General features: G+C 37.0%; 2 protein-coding genes across 2 annotated transcripts in view; one reads left to right on the forward strand and one right to left on the reverse strand.

The window, feature by feature from the left end:
- The window catches only part of LOC107605409 (2-keto-3-deoxy-L-rhamnonate aldolase), a 2,632-nt gene extending 1,251 nt beyond the window's left edge, over positions 1 to 1,381 (reverse strand). Inside the window, exon 1 of the mRNA XM_016307288.2 lies at positions 903 to 1,381. Within this exon, the coding sequence (XP_016162774.1) occupies positions 903 to 1,334 (432 nt within the window). The 5' untranslated portion in view covers positions 1,335 to 1,381. The remainder of the gene's footprint in view (positions 1 to 902) is intronic.
- On the forward strand, positions 4,294 to 7,067 carry LOC107647664. Its single transcript, XM_016351721.1, has 4 exons — positions 4,294 to 4,737; positions 4,825 to 4,947; positions 5,052 to 5,474; positions 6,036 to 7,067. The coding sequence occupies exons 1-4, from the start codon at positions 4,294 to 4,296 to the stop codon at positions 7,065 to 7,067; spliced, it is 2,022 nt and encodes a 673-aa protein (XP_016207207.1).

An 8,984-nucleotide genomic window follows, 5' to 3' on the forward strand; every position in this document is an offset into this window, starting at 1 on the left:
AATATTTTATTTTTTAACATATTTAATAAATATCTCTACCCAAACTCATTTTTTTATTATAAATCCAATGATATCCCATCCCTTATAAATTATTTTGTACATAAAACTCTTCAAAATAAATCACACTTACACACTGATCTATATGGCTATGTTTAGTTCTAAGGACAGAAATAAAACGAGACACTTAAGAACAAGTAGATACAAAGAACGTAGAAATAAAAATTTTTTTATGATAAAAAAAATAAAATGATAAAAATTTAAGTATAGATAATTTTATGTGAAGTTGATAATTGAGAATCGTTAAATAAATTAACAGATTTGACTAAATTATTATCTAATAATGCTTAACTATTAATTTTACATGAAGTTAACTGTAGCTAAAATTTCACTTATATACTAATTTAGTGTATATCCATATTTCATCTATCAAATATAATTTTATATCTCTTCACAACTAAAAGCTTAAAATTCGACTTTATTATATTCTATTATTTTTTAGTTAGAATGGTTGGAATTGTATAATCATTAATTATTGACATTGATAATTCGCTTAAAGCAATTTGATTATAACTCAATTCATGACTATCATAGACTTAAAATTCATACTCTTCAGTGATAAACAATTTGTTAAACAACACTCAAGTTACCAGAAAAAATACACATTTCAAAATCCGTTTCTTTCGGATATATGTTTTCAATTACGAATCCAACAATAGATAAATCTATATTTTTGGTGACTTAAATAAGCTAAATACAAAAAAAGCCAGATAAATCTATATGCCATACAGGAACACATACTTCACAATCAATGCATTTATCAAAAAAATTAACTAACTAACTAATTTAAAATAAGTAACTAATTCAAGTGAGTAACAGTAAACATACAACATATTGATACCGACCTGGCATATGATGAGCAGGTCCTTCTGACAGTGGCCGTCGAGTCCAAAGCGGGATGCCCTCGCGGCGGGGCTCACAGGAGAACGGCAAAACGACACCGCTTTTGCGGCAGATTGGGGGTCTTGGATCATAGGGAACACAATTCCCTGGGCACCGAGGTCGATGGCCTTGCGGGCCCAGAAAGAGGAGCTGCTGTCGGGGACGCGGACGACGGCTGGGGTTTTGGCGGCGGCGAGTGCGTGGAGGCAGGGGAGGGCTTCTGGGAGGCCGCCGTGGCCGTGCTCCATGTCGATGAGGACGAAGTCAAAGTCGGCGAGTGCGGCTATCTCTGCGACGGTTGGGGAGAAGGTGAGGAGGGACATGCCGTAGACGACGTCGCCGTTTTGGATTCGGGACTTGAGAGTCGCTGAGGTGTTTTTTTTGGCGGTGTCCATGGTGTCACGGGTGAATTAGTGTGAGTGAGCCTGCTACTAAATAGATGAATCAAATAGTAAGCGAGTCAAACCCCAAAATGGTTCTTGAGATTGACGTTATGCATTAAAATCGTCCGTGAAATTTCAATTGCACCAATTACGTACCTAAGATTGAAAAAAATACACTATATTAGTCCTTGACTCATTTTTTATTAGCGACATGATGACATGGCATGATGATGTGGATTGTAAGTGACACGTGTCACTTCATGATTTAGCCACGTGTAATGGTATGATGTGGTGACCAATGACACGTGGCATGCTGACGTGGATGTTGTGCCACGTGTCACAATGTTATTTGGCCACGTGTCCGTTTGTGCCACGTGTCGCAACAGTATTCGTCCACGTGTTATCCATTATGTTATCGTTTTATATGCACCAAATTAATCCCTGACTTTGCATTAAGTGACTCATTTTAGCCCCTGAAATTAAATGTCGAGCACCAAATTAATCCCTTCACCAGTTTTTTCTCATTTTTTTTCTATAAATTCAAAACTCTCAATATTTTTTAATGCATTAATTTCAATTCTATTTTTTCACATGTTCTTCAAATAAAAGTGTTTTTATAAAATATTTTTTCTCTTGCGAATACCCTAACCACCGACTTGGAGTTGACGTGAAGGCTTTTCAAGCACATTCACTACCATCTCCGACCTCTTTCAGTACTTTTATAAAATATTTTTTTCTTGCGGATACCCCTAATAACCGTCGTCTTAGAGTTGACGTAAAGGCATTTCAAGCTTCCCTCGTTATCATCTTCGGCCTCTTTCGTCTAGACTATAGAAGTCAAAGATGGTAGTGAGAGTGCTTAAAGTGCCTTCAATCTAGCTCATTTATACATAACGAAAACGTGTATTCCATAAGAAAAAAAAATGTTTATTTTAATTATTAATTTCTTGTTAAAAACACATGTTTTTTTATGAAAAAAATGTGTCTAATCAATCATATAATTATTTTTTTTATAATAACATACTTATATATTACAAAATTTACCAATGTTAAATTATTAAAAAAAATTATATAATTAAAACTAAAATCTTAAAAATTTTTATGAAAGCACTTGTATTTAAACGATATATGAAAAATTAGAATTGAAATTAGTGTATCCAAGATATTAAAATTTTAAATTTAAAGAAAATGAGAAAAAATTGGTGAAGGGACTAGTTTGGTGCACGACATTCAATTTCAGGGACTAAAATGAGTCACTTAATGCAAAGTGAGGGACTAATTTGGTGCATATAGAGTGATGATATAATGGATGACACGTGGACGAATACTGTTGCGACATGTGGCACAAACAGACACGCGGCCAAATAAAATTGTGACACGTGGCACAACCATCCACGTCAGCATGCCACGTGTCACTGGTCACCACATCATTATGCCATGTCATCACGTCGCTAATAAAAAATGGGCCAGGAACTAATATGGTGCATTTTTTTCAATCTCAGGGACGTAATTAGTGCAATTGGAATCTCAAGGACGATTTTAGTGCATAACGCCAATCTCAGGGACCATTTTGAAATTTAACTCAATAGTAAACATATGTGAGAGTTTATTATATATATATAAATTAAAGATTAATTTTAATGTATAAATAATATTTTAAAAAATATATATATATAGAAAAAGTACTGCATTTGATTTATTTTTGTTTCTATAATTTTTATCGAGTTAAATAAACAAATTTCATGTAATTCGTATCCGATTGAGTACGATTGGGCTTTTTGAATCATGATTCGTGAGGGCTGAGCTTATGATTTAAGGATTTCATGCAAAGTTCGTAGCCAATGGCCCAAGCTATCAGGTATTTAGGCCCATGAGACAAGTTGCTTTTGTATTTCTGTGTATGAATCAATATTTGTATTTGTTTTGTACACCAAAAAAAAATTTGTATTTGTTTTTTCCTATATTTTTTAATTTTAATCAAACCTTTTATTTAATGGGAGTTTGCTAAGCTGAAATCGACCCAGTAGTGTTGGGAACAATAGTAGGTAATCGAATATTAAAAAGTTCTGTTAAGGATGAGATATAAGTGTTTATCATAAGCAAAAGCAAGAACAGAAGATGAAAATGCAGTTGAATAGATGGTGGAGGGTGCCAGCCTACAAATGGCACCCAAGACGCCATGAGAACTATAGTTTGGAATTGTCGAGATTTGGAGAGATCCCTGACAATTCACACCTTAAAAGGGATCTGTAAATCTCACTCCCCCGAGATTGTGTTTATAAGTGAAACAAAGAACCAATCTCGACAGGTGGAAGCAAAATTTCGGGTATGCGGCTACGAAAACTGGCATATTGTTAACCCGGCAGGAGTGGCAGGAGGACTTGTGCTAGCTTGGAAGGACAGCATCAGTGTTCAAATTATTAGCAGTGGAGAATTCTTTGTGGCAGCCGAAATTAAGGAAGTCGGAAGCAGTGAGGTATGGGCGTTCATTGGTGTCCATTTGAGTTGTTCAGAACAAATTCGATCCTTACAGTTTGAGGAGCTTATAACAATGAGCCAACACATGGAAGAAAAAGTGGTAATAGCAGGCGATTTTAATGCTATAACAAGCCAAGCGGAAAAGGAGGGTGGAGGCCAAAAATCAACAACCACCATTGCAACATTCACTAATTTTATTGACAGTAACGAATTGGTGGATATTGGAATGGTGGGGCACCCTTTCACATGGACAAATCGAAGACAAGGAGAGGATTTGGTGAAGGAGAGGCTTGACCGCTATTTAGTTGGGATGAAATAGAAGTTGAAGTTTCCGAATGCAGTGGTGCACAGGCTCACAGAGTCAGGCTCGGATCATGCTCCAATTTTGATGGAAACCGAACCTCAATCCTGGCATAGTAAAAGGCGGTTTAAATACCAGGAACGTTGGTGTGGAGAAGAGGATGTCAAGAGAATTGTCAGTGAAGTGTGGAGAATGGAAGTTGTAGGCTCGGCTATGTTTACAACAATGAGCCAACACCTGGAAGAAAAAGTGGTAATAGCAGGCGATTTTAATGCTATAACAAGCCAAGCGGAAAAGGAGGGTGGAGGCCAAAAATCAGCAACCACCATTGCAACATTCACTAATTTTATTGACAGTAACGAATTGGTGGATATTGGAATGGTGGGGCACCCTTTCACGTGGACAAATCGAAGACAAGGAGAGGATTTGGTGAAGGAGAGGCTTGACCACTATTTAGTTGGGATGGAATGGAAGATGAAGTTTCCGAATGCAGTGGTACACAGGCTCACAGAGTCAGGCTCGGATCATGCTCCAATTTTGATGGAAACCGAACCTCAATCCTGGCATAGTAAAAGGCGGTTTAAATACCAGGAACGTTGGTGTGGAGAAGAGGATGTCAAGAGAATTGTCAGTGAAGTATGGAGAATGAAAGTTGTAGGCTCGGCTATGTTCTCCTTGGCCCAAAAGTTGAAAGTTTGTAGACATAGACTAGTTTAATGGCAGAAAACTCACAAAGCAAACTCCCGGAAAGAAATTGAGGATCTTCAAGCTAAACTAGAGGAGTTGCGGGTGGCTGGAATCAATGGGGGAGAGGAGGTTACCAGTTTGGAAGAGAAGTTGGAGCTGGCATATTTGAAAGAAGAGAGCTATTGGCGAGAAAAATCTAGAATCAAGTGGCTAAAAGAAGGAGATCAGAACACTAGATTCTTTCACCAGAAATTTCAATCAAGGATGCGAAGGAACAGAATTTGGAGATTAGTGGGAGGGACAATGAGATTGCATCGAAACCGGAGGATATTGCAAAGGTAGCTGAGGAATACTTTTGCGATATTTTTACTTCTTCTTGTTCGGCTGATCCGAATCCATACTTAGAGGATTTGGAGTCTAAGGTTACAGCTTCCATGAACCGTAGGCTCCAAAGGCCAGTAACTATGGACGAGGTCAAAAGAGCTACATTTAGTGTTCATGCTCAGGGTGCTCCTGGTGATGACGGGTTTACAGCTAAGTTTTTTCACTTTTTCTGGGATATAGTTGGAGGTGACGTTTTTAAGGCAGTGAGAAGTTTCTTTCACAGTGGCAGAATTTTAAAAAGCTTCAATCATACTCAAATTTGTTTGATTCCAAAGGTGCCAGATGCCAGTGACATGACTCAGGTACGACCGATCAGTTTGTCTTCAGTTGTGTATAAAATTATTTCTAAAGTTATGGTGCACTGATTACAAGGTATTATGAATAAAATTATAAGTCCAAATCAGAGTGCGTTTCTCAAAGGAAGACTCATTTCAGATAATATTCTAATTGCCCACGAATGTATGCACTATTTGAAAAATAAGAGAAGTGGGGCAGAGCATGAGATGGCTATTAAACTAGACATGAGCAAGGCTTATGATAGGGTTGAATGGAATTTTTTATGGTATATTATGGATAAGCTGGGGTTTGATGCTAAATGGATTAACTAGACTAAGGAATTGGTAACGACTGTTTCTTACTCTGTTGTTGTGGAAGGTCAACCATTTGGCTATTTTAGGCCAAATAGGGGCATCCGACAGGGTGACCCCCTATCTCCATATCTCTTTCTTTTTTGTGCAGAAGGACTTTCCTTCTTGCTACACAAGACAGAGCAAAACAGATTAATTCAAGGAGTTCAAGTTAATCGGAGATGCCAAACAATTAATCACCTTTTGTTTGCTGATGATTCAATCCTTTTTTGCAAGAGCGCACCTAATACAAGCCAAAGCATTCTAGAATTGCTAGAGACCTATGAGGGTTTTAGTGGGCAAAAAGTCAATTTGAATAAGTCGGCTATCTTTTTTAGTCACAACACTCCTCAGAACACAAGACTAGCAGTTGCTCAGACACTAAATATTGAACATATCGGAGCACAAGACAAATACCTGGGACTGCCCTCTATAGTTCAAAAATCAAAGAAAGCAACATTTGGAGCTATCAAGGATAAAGTTCAGAAGAGGATTATGGATTGGAAAAGAAGTATATTGTCATTAGGTGGCAGGCACACGCTGTTGAGAGCGGTGGGGGAGGCGATTCCTATTTATACACTCTCTTGTTTCAAGCTCCCGGACACGCTGTTGACTGAGATTCATAGCATGCTCTCGCAATTTTGGTGGGGTCAAAAAGGCGCAGAACGAAGCATGGTTTGGATTAAATGGGACACAATGACGAGACCAAAGAAAGATGGAGGGCTGGGAGGTATATATGAAGTTGGGTCAGGATACAAAATTGCTTATGGATTCTTTCATTCTCCTACTTCATTGAGGTCCCAGAACATACACAACAGAGTCTGGAATAGCATTTGGGAATTGAAATTACCACATAAAATTAAGATTTTTCTATGGAAAAGTCTTCATGAAAAGCTTCCAGTGTTGCAACAAGTTCACAGCTGGTTCGCATCCACTCCTGCCACTTGTCCAAGATGCATGTTGAAGGCTGAATCAATTTCTCATGCTTTGTTCCAATGCCCCCTGTCTTCAATAATATGGAGCCTAAACTTAATAACCCCTGACCTATGGATGAGAGAAGAAGAAACTTTTTTCAATTGGTGGCAACGAGTCTTATCCTGGGCAGCGGCTCAATTCGACGGTAGACAAAAGACCCTCCTCATAGCGGCACTGTGTTGGAGCACTTGGAAAGCGAGGAATCGATGTGTTTTTGAGAAGGTAATAAGCCCAGCACCAGAGATAGTGAAAGAAGCTAGCAATTTAGTGCGTGAACTCGTGAACCATACCTGATAGATGCTACTTTTTCTTTACTCTTACTTTACTCTTCTTTAAACTCTTAGTCTTTCAGTCACAGGAATAATTTTAATATTTTTTTATCTATTTGGCCACTTTTCTATTATCGTTAAGTCACGTTAACTTTTTTTAAATAAAAAGTAAAAGTAACATAACCTAAATGAGCTGCGTTTTGTTATTTTTTTTTATTTTAGATTTTTTCTCCTTTTTTTTTTTATTAAATGTAAAAAGAGGTACAATTGCATCCTTAAGCATTTATGCTTGGCAAAGTACATGCCTAATAAATAAACTTAATTATCTACCCATATTCCGTTAAGGATCATTTTCCAATAATTCAGATGACATAAAAGGTGGAAAATAGATTCCCTCAAATTTTTTAAATATTTGAAAAAATAAAGTGTCATTTTTTATCATTAATTTTATAAGTGAGACCAAAATTAAATATGAGAGAAAGAAAAATAAAGAATGAAAGATTATAATTGACACCATCTATTTTTTTTTTACGGAAGAGGATTTACTCCCCTAAAAAGAGTACATGCAATAAATACAATTTTGTTAGATAAACAACAAAAATATAAATAATGTGAATAATGGACTATACTTTAGATTCACTAAACATAATAAATCTAATTATTTATCTTTATCCGTTCCAGGTATACAACTTTTTTATTATTTTATTTTCACTGCAGTCACTCTATTCTCTCTCTCCTGTCACGCCGTTAATATTGCCGGCAACGCCAGGCTTCAGCCCTGCAATAAAAAAGACGCTTATTATTTTTTATGTGTGAGAGAGAAAAGTGTATAACAAGAAGTTGTGACCAGAAATGTGTTTCACATTGGTATGGGATGTACAAATCGGATGCACCGATTTATTTATTTATTTTTTTAAACAAACAATCACAAATCGGACGGTCCAATTTGTGATTTCGAAAATAAAAAAAATTTTAATGTTGAAATCGGACCGTCCGATTTTTATTTTAAAAAATAAAAAAAATAAAAATACAAAACGGACCCTCCGATTTGTAGTTTATTTTTTTTCCAAACAAATCGGACCCTCCGATTTGTAGTTTATTTTTCTCTTCAAACAAATCGGACCGTCCGATTTGAATAAAACACCATATCAAAAAAAAAAAAAAACCTAATCTTCCAATAATAATGTATTACACATATATTTAATCAATATAAAAAAATTAGCCTAAAAAAGAACATTCATGTACAATAAAAAGAAATATTTACCAAATTTAAAAGAAACATCTACAAAAATTTATACTAAAAAATATCTATGTACAATAAAAAAACATCCACCAAAACAAAATAACATTAGAAAAAAGTGAAGGTTATTCATAGAGAAAGAACTATTTATTTCAAAAGAAACATCCAAATCACAACGAAAAATATCCAAATTACAAGAAAAATAAGAGAATGACAGAAGAAAAAGATCTGCATGGTGTCCGACTTGTATGCGCGGCAATTATGGAGAGAGGAGCAGTGGTCCGTGAGGCTATGTGACATTATTGATGGAGGGTGGATGGTGTACCGCGTTGCGGAAGGAGGTGCCTTTGCGCCGCGATGGATGCAGCACCGGTGGTCCGTGAGGCTGCGCGACGCAAATGATGGGGTAGGGTGGATGCCACTGCGCGTCATGGAAGGAGGTGTCTCTGTGCTCGGAGCCGCAACGCGATGAAGGATGGAGCGTCAACGATCGGTGGCGTTGTACGTGGCGGTGCCCTCCGGGATCGTGAGACAGCAGCGGCATGGAGATTGTGAGACAGCGGAAGCGGCGTCATAAGAAAAAATGGGACGTGGTACGAGGGTGCGATGAGAGGAAACGGAACGTGTGGTATGAGGATATATTTAGAAAAGGTTACGTTGGTAATCATAATGATATAAATTTAAAAATATGATTATTTTTAA

Source organism: Arachis ipaensis, chromosome B06 (assembly GCF_000816755.2).
Source record: "Arachis ipaensis cultivar K30076 chromosome B06, Araip1.1, whole genome shotgun sequence".
Lineage (NCBI taxonomy): Eukaryota > Viridiplantae > Streptophyta > Magnoliopsida > Fabales > Fabaceae > Arachis > Arachis ipaensis.

Coding starts and splice junctions, on each gene's coding strand:
- LOC107647664 (XM_016351721.1), top strand. CDS start 4,294: ATGGAAGTTGTAGGCTCGGCTATGTTTACAACAATGAGCCAACACCTG. Junction 4,738..4,824: donor TCAAGAGAATTGTCAGTGAA/GTATGGAGAATG, acceptor GTTTAATGGCAG/AAAACTCACAAAGCAAACTC. Junction 4,948..5,051: donor TGGAAGAGAAGTTGGAGCTG/GCATATTTGAAA, acceptor ATTTCAATCAAG/GATGCGAAGGAACAGAATTT.